This window comes from Aythya ferina (assembly GCF_964211825.1).
Source record: "Aythya ferina genome assembly, chromosome: 23".
NCBI classification, from domain to species: Eukaryota; Metazoa; Chordata; class Aves; order Anseriformes; family Anatidae; genus Aythya; species Aythya ferina.
The window spans coordinates 2,035,972-2,059,414 of NC_140321.1; the positions used below are offsets into that span (position 1 = coordinate 2,035,972).

At 40.4% G+C, this 23,443-nt stretch overlaps 1 protein-coding gene across 4 annotated transcripts in view; it reads right to left on the reverse strand.

Annotated features, from left to right (window-relative positions):
* MYO1D (myosin ID) overlaps window positions 1–23,443 on the reverse strand; it is a 156,382-nt gene that overhangs the window by 50,991 nt on the left and 81,948 nt on the right. For all 4 annotated transcript variants that reach the window (XM_084496140.1, XM_084496142.1, XM_084496139.1 and 1 more), the window contains exons 17-21: window positions 20,671–20,894; window positions 19,346–19,490; window positions 18,637–18,741; window positions 9,570–9,683; window positions 4,123–4,277 (exon numbers count right to left, since the gene is read on the reverse strand). In XM_084496140.1, the coding sequence (XP_084352266.1) occupies window positions 4,123–4,277; window positions 9,570–9,683; window positions 18,637–18,741; window positions 19,346–19,490; window positions 20,671–20,894 (743 nt within the window). The remainder of the gene's footprint in view (window positions 1–4,122; window positions 4,278–9,569; window positions 9,684–18,636; window positions 18,742–19,345; window positions 19,491–20,670; window positions 20,895–23,443) is intronic.

A 23,443-nucleotide genomic window follows, 5' to 3' on the forward strand; every position in this document is an offset into this window, starting at 1 on the left:
GTGCAATGCAGTGCTGCTTCTCCCCTTTCCACCTCTCTGGTCTGCCTAGGCAGCACACTCTTGCACCAGGATCTGTTTGTTTCCAGTGTTTAGCATAATAAAGCTGTAATCCCAGATACATCCCACATACATCCCCTACGTGCCACCATGCTGCTGAGGGCAGGCAAAGAAAGAGGCTTTTTGCAAGGATGTGCTGCCCTATGCAGATCTTGCTTAATAAGGAAGCCTGGGGAAACCGCGCACCTTATACCTAACATGTTGGTATTTCAGTTTATTTTGAAAGGCTGATGAGACAGATTTTGTCCATATTAAAAAAAAAAAATATATATATATATATATATGTATATACACACACACTCACACTCCTGCATTACATACATACAATATACACATATGTGCCACTAAGTCAAATAACCAAGCCTCCCTGCTTCCACAATCAAACAAACCGCTACCATCTCATATAACATCATGAAATGCACAGATGGAGCAAAATTACTATATTGATAACATGTGAAAGGGAAAGCTGAGAAACATAATCTTCCTAAAGACACCTTCGTGCCAGGCCAAAAACAGCCCCTGTGTGGAAGAAGAACAGGATAACTGACTCTAATGAAACCTACAGCCCGTCGCCTTTAGCCTGACATCCGTTTTTATGAATTACTGTTTGGTCAATAGTGTAACAGTGCCAAGGCAATTGGCTCCAAGGCATGCCTGTTTAAGAACCCAGAACTAAAGAAAATTAATCCAGTGAGCACTAATGATTAAAATTGGCTGACAGGTCTCAAAGCGGAATGGAAAATATAAAATTATCCTTAGGCAACCGATTTTCTGCTGGAGTTCTGCAGGAATTGCTTTTTACTGTTCTTTTAACTCCTCCTTCCCTTCAGCAATCCTGGAAGAAAACCAGTGGCTGTGGCTGCAGACAATGCAGGGATTAGGGAAACAGAAACACTGAAGAGAGCTGGCCACTGATACCCATGCAGCTTAGATCAATATGCATGTTGAACTGAAAATATCATGTGTGTTTAAACCAGATATAAAAAAAAAATCTTTAAGTTTGAGTGTACTGCAGAATGGAGCACAATGCCTGGAAACAAAGGATGGGTCTCAGTCACCTTTGGTGATGACATCTGAGCTGCCTTTGCCATCAAGGGTATTCAGCTGGCGATGCTTCCACACTTCAGGAGGAACCAGACAGGAGCTGACAGAGGCAGTGCGAGACCCACCAGAGGATGAGAAGGAATTGGTGCTGTGAAAACGGGCTAGAAACAGTTCTTCTCTGGCAAAGTATGGCTCCAAAGTACATCCAGAAAGAGTCCTCAGCACACTGGACTTGACCTGCTGGAGAAGCCTTCTAAAGGCTTAAAGACCCTGAAGCAACTTCGATGTCAAAGATGGAGAAGATAAGTCCTTTCCTGGCTGATAGCCCTCACCCTTTTATATCCACTCTCACTCCTGGAAAAACTTCTCAGATCCCTTTTTCCTGAACATGAGCTTCAGCACTTGACGGTACACTGTGGCCATAGCATTAGCATTTTAGCCAGCTCTGCCATTATTTCTGTTGGGAATTCAGTTAGCTAAATAATTGCTTTGTTTAAAAAAAATAACAGCTGCCAAATTACAAACATGACTCAAACACCCATTAGCTCGACTACATTCAGTTCCCTAACACCTTAACCAGCAGAGTTGCTGCTGCAAAATTGTATAGCTCATAGAAGCTTCATGTTAATTTTACACTAAGAAGCTTATTCATTTCTGACCACAACTTGAAAGTGTGAAAACTACCACTAGGAATCAAACAAAGCATCTGAATGAGAAGGTCTAGACATCCATAGCACAGGTGTCACCACCAGTCTCCTCCTAGTCCTGCCTATACGTTAGTACAGATTGTACAGAGTTGTAATGATTTTATCACACAAGTATTTAAAACATCGTTATGTATTACATGGAACCACAGGTAGCTGTGCAACCTCACTCTTGCTAAAACCTCCTAATGGAGATGTGAGGACTGGGACAAGGATGGCTGGAAACTACTTTGTACGTTTGGAGAGGACCTTATGTGAGACCCCGCTGTCACCCAAGGAAGCCGCCCTGCACATCACAGGTGTCGCACCGCTCTGAAATCACATCCAGGGTCACGCAGCCACCCGATTTTCACAGGGTTTTACTGCTGGATCCACTTTGTCACAGCAAGCACCTCCTGACAGGCAGGACAGGGAAACCTGACACTTGCCATGAGGCACACAGTGACTCTGGACTCTTGGCTAATCCTGGTTAATGAGGAATTCCCAAAGTGCCTCTTGAGCAATGGGTCAGCTAATCCCATTCACAGACAGGATTTTTTTATACTTAGAAAATTGAAACTGCCTGAAAACAAGAATTTTCCCCTCTTGATTTACAGATATTGCTTTGATGAGGGAAACCATGACATTTGGATATTTGGCAAATGAGCTGTTCCTGTACATTATCCTTAAACCTGTAACCTCGACCAGACATCTGAGAAAAAGTTTCAGACACTTCCATTTAACCAGCTGTGCTGCGAGTTCATTTAAAACAATAAAAAAATAAAACAACGATACTGTAGTAAGTGAAGATTAAACAGCATGTAAGAGTACTGTCTGTAATAAAATGGCAGTTAACTAATTAGATGGATAAAAACTAAAACTAATTCTTTTTAAAAATAAAAATGTCATTGTTAAATCAGTATAAGAAATTGAAAAATCAATAGTTTATACCCTATATGAAAGGCTCAGTATTTTAGACCAGTCTCCACAATGGTGTCAGCATGACAAAAGGATGGGGTGCTTTGTTGTAATGACTGAGGAAAAGGAACAGCAAAACAGGGAAGTCTGAACACTGAGAATACAGGATCTGGGGTGCAATCAACAGTTTCACAGCTCTTCCCAACATTACAGACTTGTTAAGTCACTGAAGAGCATCAGCTGGAGATTTCACCTGCGTTCAAAACACATCAGACATGAAAGAAATCCAGCTACTTCACAGGACTCATGAAAGTATGCGTGCTGCTTTACAAGACATATTCCCATAACCTCCTGAGCCTCCATGAGTAGCTACATTTGAAAATTAAACTATACTGAGGTAAATGCAAAAAAAAAGAGAATACTTTCTGTTGCTTTTCAGCACTGAATTTCTTAAAGCAAGTTATGCCAATGCTTAGAATTAATTTCAGATGAATTTAGCACCTATCTCCAGCAGTACTGACAGAAGTGGCTAAATCAGCGTGCTCAAGTTCACGTAAAAAATTACCCAGGCACCTAATATAACAAATTCACTCACTGTCCTGCCACCTGCAGCTCCAAATAGGTATTTACCTATAAAGACTCCTTTTTGTCTATCATAAATGAAGCACGGTATTATGAATGGCAACACCCAAATGCTGCATATGATGCTAATCAGTATTGATTCTCATGAGAATCTGTTCTGGAGGAGCAAGAGAAGAACTCTGAAGGTTTGTCCAATTGTCAAGACCATTTCTCTACAGAGTTAGTTTTATGTGATTTATGTGTCTGCAATGCAATGACTGCTGTGCAGCTTTTCTGTGCAATCCCAAACCTGCTGTATACTATAAAGGTGATTACTGCTAGTTCAGCTGTACCTCCAAGAAGCTCAATGCAAGATAACCACTTAAGTGTTTAGTCTACGACTAAAACAGATTTTACACAGTGATTTGCAAGTGAGACAATTTGCAGGGATTCAGAGACAACATTTTACAGCTCAAACACTAAATGATCTACTGACACTAGTGGCAGGGAAAACAATTTGAAAAAGGAATAGCTGTATCCTAATTTTACATATGAAGAGCTTGACCTTAAAACATGCTTATGAGACGTTGTAACACACTCAGAATGCCATCTTCAGTGATGTGTGTCCCCAAACATCTATGTTCTAATACGCACATATAGGGAAGGAAAAAGGGGCAAGCAATGTGTGGTAGTTAAAAAGTATGTCCCAAAAATACAGGGAAAAATGATGCTCTGGTATCCTAGTAATACAGTGAAGTAACACAGATAGAACTCCAGACTGACATCAAAATGACTTCACAGGAAGTTTCTGATTTGGCATGCTAGACTGAGTTTTCAGCACAATCCAAACAACACTGACCTCTTGAAGTGGCTTGTCAGGACTCCCACCAGCTCTCCAATCCTGTTGTCATTAGATGGCTCTTTACTGAAGAGACAGACTATGAGATCCTTGTTGTCCTTCGTGTGGAAGACCACGAGCTGGTCCTTTCCGTTGGAGACGCTCAATCCTATCAACTGTGAAGAGAAAGCAAGAGTAAAAGATATATCAAAGTGTATGACATTGCTAAGGGCCAGACCAGCTCTTTCAACCTCAGTATGCCATGTTGCCTTTCAAGTTCTACCTCTACCAGCGAGAGCAGTGCCTGGAGAATGGCCGCGTGCAAGCTCACCATACTGCTCCCACAAGCCAAAGTACAAGTGAAACAATAGCGATACAATAGTTTTTTTTTGTTGTTGTTTGTTTGTTTGTTTTTTTTGGTTCAGGGGAGGTAGTCAATGGTCCCTGCTAAAATTCTGCTGGGAAATTCTGCTGTCTAGGCTGTGTCCCCTGGAGCAGCTCCCGCTAGCAGTGGTGCAGTGAGTCGGTGCCCTTCTGCACTTTCAGCACCGCATGCTGCTCACCAGAGTGCACCAGGAGGGATGAGGCTCCCCCAGATCTCACCCGGGATGACACCACATCACTCAGGGGCAGATCCACAAGCTTGTTTTATTTTCTTTTCAAGGGAAGCCAACAATAACCATCAGTCTGGCCAACAACCATCTCCTCTGCTCAAATCCACAGACACGGCTTCAGGAATGTAATGATAAGCAGACAATACAGGAACAAAATCTACTGAAAGCCCAAACATTCTGATGAAGAATGTAAGTTGCAAACCCCACAAAGCTGTGTTGATTCCAGTATTTAGTCATGGATCAATGTCTTGCTGTTCTGACAAAATAAAGAGAGATTTTTCTCTTTTTGGTCTGCTAAGTAACTGCTACTTGGTACATTAAAGACTTTGTCCTTGTCATCACCCAAAGCAAAAGCAGGAAAAATTTAGGAGTGGCAGTCTAGGTACACAGGCTATTCAGGTGAATATTTAAAAAAAAACAAACAAACAAGAACAACAACAACAACAAAAAGCAACAACAAAAAAATCTATGCTAGGGAAACAAAATATAAGGATGCAAAAAGAAAAATCAAGAGGCAAGTACATTTACAAATTGGTGCTAGAGGGAGAGAGGAAAAAGAACGATTAATACAAACAGATACTAGAACAGACATTCCTTGTCCACCAAAGGACAACCCAACTCTTTTGAGTCATCCAGGGACAGGTAGAAGGAAGCCAAATTCTCCTAAAAGCAAGAGGCACTGCTACACTGAAATCAAAATCTCATCATCCTCTTTTTAAAGAAAAAAAAAAAAAGCCTTCTATGCATCCCCACTGCCTGTGTTGGAAAGCATATTAGCACAGATAGAGTTGGAGACTATGCAGTACTTTCAGAAGCATGAATCTCTCAGAAACAGCCTAAATCCATATGCTTGGTTTAGTAGGCACCCTGTATTATTTCCAAGAAACCTGTTACAGCTTTGGATGTCTACCATATACCAGACAGCAGCATTGTCCCTGAAAAGCATGCCACAGCCAGCATGCAGAAGTGTGGTGTGTGCCCTATTTTCTAGATGAAACACTACACAAGTTGAGAGTTGCTCAAATTTTGCTGGCTTATTATTGCAGCACAACAGATGAGAGTTATTGCTGATATTCTAGGCGCTGAGCAGAGACCTCCTGCTACCAGTTGCACATACCCAACACAGGTGGAGTTTATTCTCTACCATTCACAGTATTTTAAGGTTACAAAATACTTTCAAAACAAGCTACACTTCATGCACACACATTAACAGCTGCCTGGGTTTATGGTGTCCCTTAAAATTAATTTGCATGCTTAAATAACATCCTGGGAGCACAATAACACCACAGGGACTACTGCCATCAAGGTTTTAAATGTGTACCGAGTATGAAAGATGAGCAAGTTGAAATCTCTGTATTTGAAAAGCCTATTTAAACATCAGTTATTCAAAAGAACTGTGATAGAAGTCCATGAGCCCTTTAAAATGTTCCTATTTTGCCCCTGCTCACGAGATTATCTGAACAAATAAAAATAATACAAAAGAAATAATCGTAGAGAAGGTGCTTATCTCAGAATTTAAAAACACTAATATTAGCCCTGCTTGCAGATCAGAAAAAAATCTCAGCAGCCACAGAATTTCCTTTATTATATTCTCCACTGTACTGGGAAAGACAGTCGTAAGATCCTTTCTGCTGCTCAATCATCTTCTAATTCCTTCTTGACATTATCTGTTTCTTTTTTTTCTCCAGGTAAGAATAAAAAGGTAATTTTACAGTGGTACTTCTGAAGCAACTGCCAGAACAGTTGCAAACAAAAATTCCCCCAAATAGCAGCTCAGTCCAGTGAAACAGTTAGGGTTGAAAGGAAAGTTATTGCTTTGTAATCATTTGCACAAAATTACAGATTCCTTACACAGGGTATGAAATAAGAATGCAGAACCTGAAATCCAAGCAGACATACATTAAGGCCTATGCTTAAACCATTTACAAGTAAACATAGCTAAAGGAGATGGGAAACTATAGAGCGATTCCTTCAGCCGAAAACAAGTTTATGGTAGGAACAGACATCAGCTGACTGTCTCCGATGAGATTTCCATGGAAACACCATCCCTAAGGATGTTGCCATGTTGATAGGGTGCTTCAGAAATGCTGATGGCAAGCAGCACAGCTAACAGGCAGATGAATTTCAGCTGGGTTCACCTTTATATGTTAGAAGGGCAATCCATCTTCCCCAGCGAGCATGCACCTTTCTGGTGGGACATACCTGATACACCGAGAAACACCAAGACCAGAGTATTTATTACCCTTTCGCTCCTTGGAAATATGCGTATCAGTTCAAACAATTGTTCTTTCTATGAAAGGGAACAAATATCTGCATCACGGATGGCCACTTACAGCACCTCCCTGCACACTGCCACAGGGCTGCCATGCAGGGAGAGATCAGGCATGCAGAAAAACAAGGCAGTGCACACGAGGCAGCAGGCAACACTTATGCAAATCACTCAGTAACACAACACAAAACACAACCAGAAAAGGGAAAAGCTATTGGATTGCAGCACTGATCATTAGCAGGAGTTTAGCTTAAGAAATCCTAGTGAAAAAAAAAAAGTATTTCACATACTATATAGAAACCAAATACATTTCCAAACTCTCTTCTTTCTGCTGCTCAGAGAGGAGTAAGCAGCAAATCAGTAGGATCAGTGGACATGTCCTGTCACCATGATGTCACCCCTATCCCTGTGCCCACAGATTTTCTTGTGTTCCCAAGGACCACAGTGGAGTGGAAACAGGTGAAAGGAGGACCTTTGGCCAACAGAGCAGAAATCACTACAGCATTTACCAAAGATTGTTTTCATCGGACAAGTTTCCAGGCTGGAATAAGACTGGCACCTGTGTGAGTCACTGAGGGATTTTTTTGGACCAATTCCTCCCATAGGAAGTAACCCAGGAGCTCTTGGTGATTGCTCAGGTAAAGGAAACTGCTGTCAAGAAGCCTAGGGGTAAGCTGGAAAAGCGAATAATTGCAGATCTACAAATAAAGCTGATTCCTATTTATAGAAATTCAAATATTGTCACAATAAGAGACCTATATGCACAGAACATTTATGTGCTTTGCTGCTCCAGGAGATGCAAAGCAGACAGCCAGCACAGGCAGCCCATGCTACAGCCAAGTTATCACTCACCTTGTGTGAATTAATCCTCCCTTTCAGACATACATGTCTTGTGAAAGAACAGTAATTACTAACATTTCTAAGTAACAGACTTTCTATAGGCAACCTACAAATTGCATCCACATTGCTAGGAAGACAATGAACTCCATCCCAGGCAGACCCAGGACAATGGTTTGTTAAGTGTCTGGCTCCTTTTGCAGTGCATTTGGGTTCCACCTTCTTTGGAGTTAGGAATAGGAAGCTGATGTTTCCAAACATTCTGTACTGCATCCTTCTTGTTTTTTTTTTGTTTGTTTTTTTTGTGACTTGGTCTTACTCTGTTACTTGAACGTACAGATCCACCTTTAAACCCATCTGTATTACAGACATACAGGGAAAGCAGGGATTTCTCTATAGCTGAAATAAATACAGCTTTACTATAATTACTCATGTAGCAAGTGAATTGCACTAGCTTAACCATTTTGCATAAGGCAACAGCTTAGAAAACTAACAGTGAGAAATTGTGACGGACAAAATTCTACCTTGTCTACCTGAACTCACCTTGATTCTTTGAAAAAAAATCCACCCACCTTGAAAGAGCAGTCTGCCGTAGATTTTAACAAGTCTGTTTGCACAAGCAAGAGTTAGTCATTTAGCATTGTCTGCTGACAATTTCATTTTGCACAATTAAGCGATAACGTCAGTAGAACAGAACATCAACTTAGGAAAATGACCTGCAGCTGCTAAATACATGGCAGTAATATCTTTTCAAAAACAAGAGACACTGCCATGGTCACACTGCTTTGCTACAACAGATTTTCTTGTTAGGGGAAACAAGTAAGGCAGGCAAGCAGTTACTCCACATACTGCAGTGGGCAATCAGTGTGCAGCTTTGGTGGGTAACCAGCAAGGACGTTAGAAGAGGTCCAATAAAACCAACATTAAGGATGCAATCTGAGCTAATCGTTCCATCCACATTTGCAGATTAGGTTTTACTGTTACTCTAATCCCATCTTTAGTCTTTCAGCAATGTGGAGCCTGCAAATTTATTATTTCTTCAAATGCAAGCGTCCTAACAAATTTGCGTACGACATTTGCAAGCAAACCAGCCAGATTCTGTAGGTTTAAGATAATCACAGTGGTGTTACCTCAGGCTGAGGAAAACAAACAAGCAGTTGAATCCACGCACCAGGATGCTGAAGAGCTAAAAATGAGCTTTTCTCCCAGCCCCCTTCCTATCAGTGATAATCTGCTTCTTTGTGACTGGCAGCTAAACTCTGCTACCCCGAAGGCCAGATACCTCACTACAATTCTGAATTTAGCTTTGATAAGATTTACATTAAACATGGACAAATACATATATATATATATATAAATATATATATAAGTCAAACAACATGAAGGATCAAACAAACCCCAAGAGACAGAGAAATTGTGTCTTAAGCCACTGTGAAATGCTAGCCCTCTTATGGGGCCAAGATCTTGCAGCACACAGCAAATAAATAACAAAATAGAAGAACAAACAGAAGAAAGTGCAATAAGCAGTTTGTTTTTCAGCTTTTATTTTATGCACCAAAATTAAAAGCTAACGTTAGACAGCAGTGCTTTAGATAATTGCACTTAAGTGTTTTAAAGCTATTAAATACATAAAAACTGTAAACCACAGTCTTTTTCCATTCTGTAGATCAGAAAACGGAGCTAAACAGTAGATGACCTGCCCATGACTAAGACAGCCTGAGATGAGCTTCTCCAGGCCTTGTACTTACATTATAGAGGGGGATGGTCTTCATCACTTTGTACTGCTTCATAGGGTCCATCTTATAAAGGTGTCGATCAGTAATGAAGATTGCTCGGTCCTCCACCTTACTAAAGCGATTGACCTGTAAAGAAGCAATTTTCAGTCACAGTGATCAATGCAAAAAGATGCAGAATAAAAAGTCTGCAGCAGTAGACATGCAAAACTCACATACATCTTCAATAGGTTTACTTGAAGGAGTGAAAAGGGAAGGTTGACCCCATAACCATATTTCATAAATAGAGAAATGGGTAATCTCAGAGAAGCAACATTCCTGGAGTCATCCAGCTGGGACAACCATGGCCTAAACCAAGGACAGATGCTTTCCACTAGCAATTTTTAACCTATGTCCCTGTCCACTGAGCAGACCCCAAAGCCAGGCAGACAGCTTTTGTTCCTACATTATGTATGTGCCTTTGTCACCTCGGAAGAACAATGCAGAACACCTGCCCCCTACAGAGCTAAAAGGGTGTCACCAGGTTGTGTGCCAGTCCAGACCTGACGCATTTGAAAGAGGATGACTTCGACCATCCTAAATCAGATCAGGTCCCATTTCCCTTTAAAACATTTTAAAATGTTTTAAAAACATTTGTGCTCTCAGTGTAGCCAAGCAACTAGCCCAAGAAGTGGGAAACCTGGACAATCATCCTTCCCCTGCCCATTAGTGATGTGTTAGCCAAGTAAGGGCATGCTCCTCCAGTTCTGCTGAAGTTGTGCCACTCTGCAAAAGGAACTGAAGACTGAATAAAGAGGAGCCTGGGAGAGCCAGGTCTGCACGCAGGGACCTGGTGCAACCACCTGGTAGAAGAAAGGCAAGGGTAGTTCTTGGCAAACACAAGACCCAAGCTGCAATGCCTGCAGGCTGCAAAGGGTATTGAACACAAGCCTCTCCCTTGCTAAGCAAGAAATCTGTTCCCCTTTCCAGGGGGTCTAACCCCAAACCCCAAGCTAGCTATGGTGCCCATCAGCCCTACCAACTCCATAACCTGACAAAAATCTGCCCTTTTTATGAAATTAGTGAGGGAAGGGCTGCACAAGCACCACAGCAAGGGAAAGGCATGGTGTTGCTCTGGGTGATGATGAACAGGCAGAACGCAGGGTGAGCCACAAGATAGCTCGGCTGTGCCAGACCCTGGCTGTCAGTAGCAGATTTTTCTATTGAGATGGACATCACTCATCTGGTATTTTAACTTGACCTTGCATTCTGTTAAGGACATGGCATTCAAGGCAGTGATGTCTAAGTATCACCAGTGAGTTCAAGTCCCTCAAAAGAACTTCTTTAAACTGAGCTTGCTGCCCAGCTATGCTCTCTGCTGCTGTTCTGGGAACACAGAGAGCAAAGCTACAACAAGCAGCAAACTTCTAATGCTGACAGGAAAGCATGCAGAGGCATGTGTACCTCTAAGGTTAACTGACCACTGAGGAAGATTGCTGCTGCTGTTAAATCCTTATACTGTTCTCAGGTTGTTTTGAACTGGACTCTGGTCTCCTAATTCACTCCTACAAGACAAACAAGGAAAATCAGACTGTACTTCAAACAACTTCAGTGCTGGCCTCCAGAAAGAGACAAACTTAATTTTCATCTTTACATAGCTGTACTCTCTGACAAAGGTAGGGTATGGAGGAGATGGAGCTAGACTTCTCAGAGAAGTATGGCTAAAGGACAATAGGCAACGGGCAGAAGGTGCAGCAGCAGAAAGTCCTATGGGACATATGGGAAAAAATCTCACTGGAAGAGTGGCAGCTCTGGTGCAGGGCTCACAGAGGCTGTGCCATCTTCATCCTTGGGGATTTACAAAGCTCTGCTGATGAAGAGCCTAAGCAACCTCATCTACTTGAAGACCTGCTCTGAGCAGGAGGTTGGACCACAGACTCCAGAGGTCCGTTCCCACCTCGATCATTCTCTGATCTCATCAGCCTGTACGCTACCAAGAGCACAGATTTCACAGTATCTGAAGTATTCTGACAGTTTCAAGTAGTTCAGCAAATGCATCTTAGTGTTGCCATTGGGAAGCATTAATATCTTAATATCACCACTGGGCTGGCTCTACAGCTGTAAATTTAAGACCAATTATAGATACAGCTATAATTCAGTGAAGAACCATCAATTGCCTGCTGAGGCAAACTGCTGTATTACCACCTGTAATCTCATCGTCAGTCAACAGCAGCAGAGATTATTTATACATATGTGTCCCAACCCTCATGCAATAATCTTAGGCGTAGTCAAGAAGATGGCTCACTTCAGTTTGTACTCAAAACACTATCCACCTGGGAGACTGCTTGCATAACCAGACACTCGGAAGAAAGGGGCAATAAAAGCCAACACTAGCAGCTCTACTGACAGTGCACAGGGAAAAGAAGCTCTTTCTTATAGTATTCTTATGTTTTAGTTCACGTGGATCAATCCTAAAACTTTTTTTTTTTTAAACCAATTATTTTTAACATTTTTTATAAAGTAAAAAATAACTATGGGAAGACTGAAATGTATGAGCTCACAGATGTTCTGGAAGAACCAAGTGCAGTTGAAAACAGTCAAGTACACAGTCCCATGTCCCAGTATTTTGTTCGAGTTCACACAACCTGTTTCTACATAAGAGTTTAAAAAAAAAAAAAAAAAATTGATTAAGCATCAGCTAATGATGTAAAGTAATAGACACAGCCAAGCACCAAGAAATGTAATTATATCATTTCTCTTAATTCTAGATATTCTGACTTCATGTATATTGTAGGCTATCAATCAGGTCTCCAGCAACAGCATCCCTGATAAATTAAATCACCAAAAATGCTGTCAAATGCCACATAAGCCATAAGTACCTCTGGAAAATTATTGTAAAGATGTGCAACTGTTTATTAAGAATGCACTCATTCAAAGGCTACAAGATACTAACTGACATACCTTCACAATAACATCAGATCTGTGGAAAATACAGGAAGACTGACACTAGTCAACTACTGTTACATATCTCATACAGCTGATGTGATTTTTTTTTACAGAAACAGAAGTAGGAAGATCACATTCCCACAAAAAAGAAAATTATATTCTCTCCAGAGCAGTGTTTTATACCCTGGGATCATGGCTTTAGTCACATCTCCTTTTTATACACAGACCATTTAAATCCCTCCCATCCTCCTGCAGCTCATCTCAAATATTATTCTAGGCTGCTGGTGATTTTAGGCTCTAGCAAGCAGGGTTTTTAGAGAAGAAACATGTTTCACTAACATTACAATTAATTCGTCAAGCAAATACTACACAAAAGGAGAATATTTGATGCAATCTAGACTTTCACAGGCCCACTCCCAAGAGGCTAGGTACTAAACAGTCACCAAGCAAAGTCTTTACAAAAGGAAGTGAGAAAGTAGGGCAGAAAGTAGAAAATATTTTTCATCAAGGCAAAACCAGAGTTATCAGTGTATCACAGTCACAGAGATATTTATTAATCAACTGAGAAGTGTAAACAAGGGTGAGACATGATGAGGCACATGAACATAAATACGATTTTCCTAGGTGAAATCAGGAGACTGGAGACCTTAAATATGCTCCACCAACAGGCAGCAGAGTGGCAAAGTTCAGAGTAGATAAAAGCAAAAAATGCAAATCAAAGAGCTACATGACAGCTTTAAATTAACCACACCAACTCAGAAAAAGTAACTGAAGATGATTTTAGACAGCTTTGGATAGAACTTGGCACAAACATGTGAGGCAGCTGAAAAAAAGGAAGGAGTTCATATGCAGTAAAGACAAGCATGGGGAATAATGTCCTGGTTGCCAGGTTCTTACTTGGGATACTGGTAACACACTGGTGTGGAGAAGACAAAGGAGAACATAATGGTTCAGAGAAGGTAAAGAAAAATTGGTAAGAGCCTGGAAAATCTTACAAGCAGAGATGCTGAAAAACTGGAATTACGTTAGGAAGCAATGGATGGGAGAAAAAAAAATAAAATGAAACACTAAATGGCATGGAGAAAGAAGGTTAGGAGTGTGTGGTGCTACTTGTGGGGTTCTTTGAGCAGAGCAATGCAGCTTCTGCCAGCTGTGCTTGGGATTTGCAGCTCACTGGACACCACTCTCCATGGCTTGGGAAGCAAAGGCTTCCCTAAAATCGTAAAATCATGAAAGTTCTATGTTTTCAATGGAAAACACCTCCAGTATCATTTGGTCCAGCCACCCCCAACCACCAATGTCACCCACTAACCCATGTCCCCAAGCACCACGTCCAACCTTTCCTTGAACACCCCCAGGGACAGTGACTCAACCAGTTCCCTGGGCAATCCGTCCCAATCCCTGACCACTCTTTCTGCGAAGAAATGTCTTTGCCCTCAAAGCACGTTCTGATTCTGCAATATAACACTACAGCAGTTTTACCAGAGTGTTTCAGACTCTTCCTTGGGTCTACCCACTGTTGTAGCGTTCACACTGAACTATAAATTCAGCTGAACAGTTAAAGAGCCACACCAAAGGGGAACAGCAGCTTATCTCACATGAGAAGCAAATTCTTGCTGCTGAGTAACTCATGTCCTTTTCAGCTCTTTCCAAGCAATTGCTTTGCTTCAGGTGCCTCATGCATCTATGGCATATTTATGTAAATAACACATGTTGTGTTTTTAGAAGTAACCTGTCACATTGGGAAGCATGCACAGAAGAGATTCAGAGAAATGCCAGCACAATTGCAAATGCCGCTATTCTTTTGATTTTGTAGGAGTAGAGACAGGCCTTATGTTCTCAGATACTGATTATACCCTCTCAGAGAACAGCCGTTCCTCGCATTGTGTTCTCTGCACCCTCTGGGCTTTTTTTATTTATATCTTTGTTGATCCCAATGTGAATCAGTCCTAATTTAGCTTCCTGCCTAGCTTATAGGGAAAAATGAAGGTCCAACCCTCAGCCAATAGCAGAAAAACCTTCAAATGAACTTTCCAGGTCTCTGCCACTGCAGGGTGAGAGGCACCAGGCTTTGGAGATGGTCCTCTCGAGGGAGCACAGTGCCACAAATGAAAAGGGAGAAAAACGGGAAAAAAAGCCTTATTCTAAAAAAGGAGAAATTGTTGTTTCCTAGGTGATAAAACAAAATCTGGTGGTGTGCATGAAATATGCATTTGGTTTCCCAAGGCAAAAATCTTGAAAATTTCCTCTGAAAAATAAAGAGCATCATAATGCTCCGTAAAGATGTATTTTTCCAAAGGCCGAAATGACATGCTTCTACCTATACCTACTGCGAGAAAGCAAAGACATGCACATCCCATCAGCGAGACATCAAAGTCTCTTCACAGGCATTCTATAAAAAGAACTACAAAACCTTCGGTCCAAACAGATTCGCTTGCTATTATTCATCTCAAGCTGTTGAAATTAAGACCCCATACACTCAAGATAAAGAAAACTTTAACAGCAGTTATCAATACTTCAAGAGCAGCTCCCTGGCTGCTACAAGTTGCTATTACTTTCTTGACTTCACTACAGCAATGTCAATCAAAAAAAAAAAAAAATCTGTTTCAAAGAAGTTAACGGTTAGCAAATATCTTACAATCCACAGCAGATATGTTCTATATGTAAACTTTTTTACATACATGGACTCCAGACTTGTGTCTGTTCAATTTGCCCATTACTTATCCTCTTTATGTCATTTATTTTCAAAGAAAGAAGTGCATCAGACTGCAATTATCTGAAAAAATTAAGGATCAGACACCTAATATTGCTGTTGAAAGACAAGAACTGCTTTACGCATGGTGGAAGGAAGGTATGGCACCTTATTCAAAGGCGTAAAGGAAGTCTAATGTGGGTCCAAAAATAAAACATTTATCTCGACTCAGTGCTCTTGTTACAGTAACACCTTTCTGCCTGACACAAGGACCAGCAGAAACAGCACATTTTGCTCAAAAATCCCCAAGTAAACTGAATCATGATAATACACAACCAATGAACTTGAGTAATCCTGTTCTGTGGACTGATGCTTTGTTGAAGAGCATTATTTAAGCAAAGCAATGAAATCACCTAATAAGTAATCACATTTTCCTTTTTTTAACACATTTTTCAGTCCCTTGCTAAAGCTTGTGAGAGCCAAGTTTCAGCTGAGAAACAAACAATAACAGTCAGTTTGCAAATCCACAACAAACCAGGTTTAGCATAAGAAATTTGACAAACTTCACTGCAGTGAAAATACCTCCCTTTCAAATGTTCAGACCATCAATACAGCTTGTACGTGCTAACATTAAATGCCATACTTGTGCAAGTAATGTGGTATTACATGGGCAATTTAAAAGAGGATAAAGCTAACAAGAAGGAATTTAATGTTTTTTGTTTTTTTTTTTAATTATTTAATTATTTTATTATTTTTTTTTAAAAAAGAAATTATCCCTGCCCAATAGCACTGACTACAGTACTTTTTGGGTAAAGAAGCTTTTGTATTTTTTTTTTTTTTTAAGTATTTTGTATTGTAGTTTTTTTTTCTATTTTTTAAAAGAAGCTTTTTTGTATTTTTGACAAAAAGCACCTTAGTTTTAAAAATACAGCTCAAAATGTAAATTCTTTTATGTGACACAGTGAAAGACAGGCTAGCACTGTTTTCAGGGAAAAGACTGTGTTCGTCTAGTCAAAGAATGAAGTTGCTTACAGGCTTTACAGCAATTTTCACTCTTGCTTAGTCTGCAAATCTGAGGTTCAGACTCTGTAAAGAAGTGCATTGGTTGGAAAGTAAAATGATAAATCTTGAAATGTCAAATCTTTGTCTTGTTAGCTTTCAAAGTTCATGATTGTTTGTTTCTCTCCTTTGTTCACTTCAGGTTTACTTGGACATTTCTTGTTCATATGAGGGAAGACAAGCAGTTCACTCAAAAAGTTGTTACATCCAAGCATGGATTTGAAAGGGGTCATTTGCTTTTGAGTTTAAACACAGAGATGTACTGAAATTGCCAGGCTTACATACATCATTAAAGATCCTAGATGCGGGCTTGTCTTCAACAGTAATGCTGGAGTGATTTTATCCATTTGTTTGAGAAGAGGTGCCTCCTACCAGTTTCTTCAAGGCCATTGTATCACTACATTTAGCTATTTTTTCTAAGACAGATCTTTAAGGATGAAGACCAGAAAAGCATTAATGACTTTGAAGACTCAGGCACAGCTGGGTTTGGAGGAGCAGCCATTCCCATGTGCCTGCCAGCTGCCATCCTCTGCTGGCACCTGTCCTACCTGAGCCATATGTAGCCTCCTGCCATGTTTGTGTGTGCTTCCACTGCTGATGACTTCAAAAGCCAGGCAAAGATGTCCCGAACTAACCAGGCAAAGGAAGGATGAAGCCTGACCTCTCTGATATATGAGAGTGACCAACGATTTAACCTTTAAACGAATCAAAAAAGTTGCAAGATAATTTAAAAACCTCAAGACTGCAAGTCTATAACCTCGCAGTCTCTGTGGCATTTCCCTATTTCAACTGAGCTACCTTTTTTTTAAAGCACCCATGATAAGCTAAAGCTTTCTTCACCTCTGCAAGCACTGAAATTTCAGGTAGAAACCTACTTTATGATAGGCAACATCTTCTCTGTCTCCAGCCTGCTTTTATTATCAATAAAGCGGTAGGACACCAATGCAACAAACCCAGGCAGAAAATGCATTTTTCTAACAAGGTAAACACAGTAAAAGGAAGTATAGAAACAAGGTCTGTTTGCATTCTCAAAGATTTCTTCATGCACCATAAGCAGAAAGGAACTGCTCAGATGCTTGCCTAAAGGTAAGAGTTCTGTGCTTGCAATTACTGAACAGAATAAGGTATGGATTTGTGTTTCAAAAATTTGCTTTTACCTATTCCCGTGCAGGATATTGTCCTTTAAAGCTGAATAAGGAGCAAGTGAGAGAAACAGAAGGATTTAAAAGATTAGAAGTTGCATAACAGTGAGCAATATATGTATACCCACTGTGGGAGTTTAATATTATACACACACCAAATAATTCCCCTCACCGTCTCTCCATTCTTATTCAAAATGACAACTCCTACAGTCACTTTGTTAAGAACTTAATATTGTATTTTTACAATTATTCCAGTTTAGCTAGAAACAGCAATATTTTTGTTCTAGTTTATTAAATGAATTACAATAAGAATTCCTTTGTTTTCAGCCTAAGGTGAAAAAAGCCAAACTTTTCAAACTGCTGCCAAGATTGTAAAGATGAGGTTCAGATTCAGACTCACCCAATCCTCCTTTAATCCTAACAGCATAAACCAATATCACTCAAACCACTCATTTAATCAGCAAACCACACTCTTAAAGTGAACATGTTAAAAGCAATGGACTACTCCACTGAAATAGTTTTAGCAATAAGAGATTTCTATTTTTATATACAGAAATCACTTACTGTTGTATAAATAATATAAATCACTACCACTTGCAAAGAAGTTTTGTTATAAAGTGAGATTTCTCACTGCAAAATTAATTTTGTTTTACTGTTAAACATAATATCTGCAGAATGATAACGATCACACACATGCTCTACTTCTGGCAAGTGAAGACCGACTACAAAAGCACATTTTTGGAAATAAAAAGCGTATACAAACATAAAGCTCCTGAAAAACACTTGAATATCAGTAGCCCTGCCATTGAATGTCTTTGTAAAAGTCAAAGTATCTTACCCTGACAGACATTTAAAAACAGAATAATATAGATCACTCTAAACTATCCATAAAAAAAATTATGCAAGTACATTATTCTAATTAGTTTTTAAAACCTTTCAATCAATTTAAGGAAACAAAAAAGAACTAACTTTCTGCTATGGAAAAAGTCAGACCCAAGCCAGTTACACAGAATTTATTAATTCCTCTGAAATGAAGAGGTCAGAGAAGCCCCTCAGAAAAATCATCCTTTGGTGCAATAGGTTCAGAATTACGTATCCATCAAAAATCACTTATACTATTCCTTAAAATAGGACTGCTTTCAACTGCCACCTGTTGAAATATCTCCAGCATTACCTCTCCTCACCCTTTGCTTCACAAAATTTTAGCTGCAAGAATTTTCCCCACCCAGATCATGTGTCTGCAGACCACACACATGCCGGTTACCTTGCGGACGTGACACGAGAAGAGGACGTTCATGTACTTGTCTTTCCGTTTCAGCTCAGTGGCAACAGGGATGAAGGAGCCAGTGGTCTGAGGGTTATCTGGTCTCTGAAAGAGCAAACACAGGCACACAATTCTTCTTGCTTACTAAAGAAAGTAATTGCATTACGTCATGCCAGGCCTGGCAGAACCACAGCTGCACCACCGAGTCTAAAGGCTTCAGCCAGTCCCTGCCTCACTGAAGAGCAGGGGAGCATCTGGAGTTTTATGTGCTTTCTGAGAAAACCTTAACAAAACAAAATACTTGAAGGAAGGATGGAGTAAAAGAAGCATTGCAACTTGCCTAGAGAGAATTTTTTCGTTCCTTTTCATTTAATGCTATTTCTTAGCATCCCATTTTATCTAGAATTTCTGCTTTCTGTCTTTCCTAGGCTTGGGAATTTGAAGTGTCAGCTAATGGCACTACTCAGTATCATTTAATGTTGTTTGGGACACTCACTCAAACTAGGCTTTGTAAAATTTAACTTGCAGTACAGTAGAAATCAAAGACCATATGAAACCCACAGAGAAAACGTGAAAGTACTCTCCCTCCCAAGAAACCAATACCCACTTTTTAAAATTTAATATCAAATTTCTACCCTTTTAGTGTTCTGAGCCATAGCCATTGCAGCAGTCCCCTTCTATTTGCATCGATTACTTCACTTGGACTCACCAGTGCGATGTAATTCCCCTCCCATGCTCTTTGTAGGCCAAGATCAGCTCTGTGACCCTTCAGCACTTCCATGGCAGCAACCTTTGCCCTCAGTTGAGGTAGGTCTTTTGGTGGGATGCTCCGGATGAGTTCACCTCCTCTCCACCTGCCACAGAAAGCCTGAGTCAGGTCCACAGTCTGTACCATGCACTATGAGCACTAATTTTGTCAGGTCAGCAAACACGGGCAAGCCTAGACTACAAATGGCAAGGAAAAAAAAGAAGTCCTTCCATTGCATCCCTTCATACAATACTTAGGTTTCCAGCTTTAGGTGACATAGCACCTTTGATTCCTGACAACTTTTGCTGGTACACTTTCCCCTCCCTCCCTCTAGTGCCCAGAAGTAAACTACCAGCACATCTGTGTGCAATAAAGTTTTTGCAAGCCATTTTTTTTTTTGGCTTGTTTACAACATCATTCTCCTTTAATAACTGAATTTGGCCCTACGATTGAAACCTAACCAACTGTAATATGAAACAGGACAGTACAGGACAGAGCAGCAATTACTCTACACCATATTCCAGCCTTTAGCAACACCAGATCCCTAAGACTATGGCTGTGAAAAATTTTAATAACTAAAATTTTGTGGTTATAATAACTGAGCTTATTCAGAAAGCAGGATGCCTACCCAGATAGGTTGTGGATGGTTTTCAAGAGACATCCGAGAAAAAAAAAAAAAAAAAAAAAAAAGCTGACCTGATCTGGTGCTGGTGGTAACACTGCATCAAGCAGTTGGCTCATCTAGAGATCTCTAGATGTCCCATATTGCCAACAGTTCTCTTGTTCACTGACTTTCAGAAGTTACCGTTTTTCAAACTGGAATTGTAACTGCTTTATACCCCTCTTGTCTACAATACCAGACTTGCCAGAGGAAAAAGGTTTTAGGTATCAGACACTTCTAATAAATGTATAAAACACCTTTTCTGCATACAGTGAACAGTGAAACACTACTTAATCTATTGCAGAAAAAATGACTTATAGAAGTTTTGATGGAGTCCAGAAGATTCCTTTTCTCTTTCCCCCAGCCTAACACCAGCTGCTCTTTTCTTTCAAAACTGATCAGAAAGGCCAAGAGAGGAGCTGAGGAAGGAAACACAATGTCCATCCTGAGTAAATCTCTGAAACAGAATAATTATTTGCATGGTCAAGAGTACCAGAAGCCACTAATACCTTCATCTTTGATTCCCAGTTCATGTTCTCTACTCATTTTTCCAGCTTTTATGGAACAAGTAGTAATTGTTCAGTCCTTTGGGTTAGACTAAAAACACAGAAAGTTTTATTAGTACCTATGGTAAATCATCTGGAGTGCCTCTTCAAATCGGTGCAGCACTTTTGGTGGAGTGGGCCATTGCACATGCTTGCCATAATCCTTCATTGACCTCACATTGCGAAAGCGTTGGGCAACTTCATGGATGTAGGCCTTCACTTTGTAGCGGCGGTAATACTTGAGTATCGTCAGGGCAGCCTTCGTCCTCTTATAGCGAAGACGAGCCAAAGTGCCCCTCCAAACCTAAGAGTCAGTGGAGAAGACAGTTTTAGCAATAAAAAGGATACATTTCTCTCTTTACTCTTCTATACTGCTAAAATCCATAGATACATAAAATCACAAATTTGAAAGGGACTCTTCTATGCCAATAGGACCCAATTAGAAAAACATCACAAAACGGACACTGTGCTTACCTGCCTACTTAGAAACAATTCTAACTCTGATTAAATGCTAGAATGGGAAAGATTGTTTTGAAAATAGTTTGGGAGACCAGCTGTGTACTGAAAAGCAAGCAATTCTCCAACATAAGTAACATCCTCCAAAGCTCACTTCCAAAGTCGCTGCCATGTTTGCTCCCAAACGTGGAGCCCAAGTCTGCCAGCACTACTACACGCATTGCCCTGGCCTGGAGAGCACTGCAAGCAGAAAACGTGCCATGGTCTGGACTTCTCCTTTGGACCTGCCAGGTAGAGGCACACTGCGAGGTGGGTACCATGACTGTATCTTGTTACCGACTCCTAGCCCGCTTGGCTCAAAGACTCCACTTGCTCTGCCAGGCTGGGCGGGCTGTGTTGGTTTTACCCTGTAACCAGAGAAATGTGTATTCACCCAAGTGCTGCCAAGCTCACGTGCACATCCCTGAGGAATTCGTGAACAGCTGTACTTTGCTTCTAATATAATCCACCACGATGAAGGTTGTATTTTTGTTTCCTTGTAGAATTAAACTGGAAGGATAATGAGCCTCCTGCATACGAAGAGTGCTTCACTACTCACTATGGGCCCTGCTGGAGCATTTATTTCTCTCTTGAGAAACATCCCATAGCACCATTGATGCATATCAAGCCTTCTATTTAAAGAAGAAATAATTAATTACCTGAGGCAATTTGCAACATGATATTCTCTTTATGAAGCTGATGTCAAAGGTTCTCTTGACAGCTTTACTGATAATCCTGAAATTTGGCTGAGAAAAAACAAATGTAGCAAGAGGTAAAGCAGACATGAGGGGGGCTCTTCTCTGTATGTTCACAATTCAAAGAGGAAGTAGAAACTCTGGGGTCCAAATCCTTAAAAGCAGAGGACTCTTATTCCAACCTCTTCCAGAGTAGCCCCTCCTCATTCTGCTCTGGCCTCACTGCCCTTGCATAGGATCTGTCTTCACAACAGGTACGACAGATCCTCATGGCTCTGGCACAGCCTGGAAAGTCGATTTAGCACCCACTCCCTCACTGGTGCATTTGATGCTCTCTGAAGCATATTTGTTTCCAGCACATGAAAACTGAGTCAAGACCCTACATAACAGTGCCCAAACATCCGATGGTAACGCTGAGACATTCCACCCCTTGCATTTTAGTGCGTCAAACCAACTGCAAGTGTGTAACCTTCAACACTGGAAAGAACTGGACTGAAGAAAATGAAGCATGCAATGAACAGAACAAGTCAACACATATAAGGTGACCCAAGGCACCACACTCCTTATCAGACCCCAGACACCAGCCAGTGCTAGGAGCCTAAGGAAGACGTGGGCATCATTTCAGTGCTCAAGGTGAAGAGCTGGGAAGGCGATGCGTGACACAGGAGAGCAAAAGGAGAGGTAAGAGCAGGAAGCACAAAAATCAGTCCCTGTCACAACAGCAAAAAAAAATAAAAAAAAATAAAAAATAAATAAATAAATAAATAAATAAATAAAAAACAAGGAAAAACAGCACAATGTTTTATTGACCAGCCAAATAAATCTGGCAGTAAGACAAAGAGCAAGTTCAACAATGAACAGTGTGGACTGGTACTGAAAATCTCAACACTGTGTGCATATAGGAGAGTGGCAAAACAGTACCTAATATTTTCCTTATTTATGCTTTGAAATCATTAGACAGAGTGAGGGAAAGCAGCATCCTCTGCATAAAATATGTTGTTCTTAATAGTCCCTTTTAGTGTACAATTAAAATTGTAGTTTTTGTTCTACACAGCTTGAATATCACAAAAAAAGAATATTACTATTTAAAAAGCATCAGAGATCCTGAGAAGCTCAGGGCTTCCTGGAGCCACAAGTTCAAACTGACTTGCACGGGGCCTGCATTTTACCCAAAGCATCAAAGGCTGATTTAAGACTAGGATTTCCATGGCTGAGCACGTATCAGATTCAGAAATGGCATGAATTTGACAGAATCAGCAACTAGGATAAAATAACTGAACAACTAAGGAGCATTAAAATAACATTTCCTTTTTTTTTTTTAAATTGTTAGAGGCATTTAAGTATAGACTAAAGTGTCACAAAATGTTCCTTCAAAGTATATACAGGCAGCAGAGAAGATAAACTGGAAAAAACAACAACCAACAACTTCTTAATTTTTAAGTTCATAAGAGTAGAAATGAGAAACAATGGGTTCTGGGTCACAGCTAATCAGCCTTCTGAACTTCATAAAGGATCACAAGAAAAGAACATAAAATGTAAATTTGCATAAGCTGGTGAAGACTTTGCAGAGTTCTACTTCTGTCATTTTTTTCTCCAAAACATTTTGATTTGGTTTTAGATACAGAACAATGTCTTAATTTTGCTTCCTTGTGCTGAGGTAGGC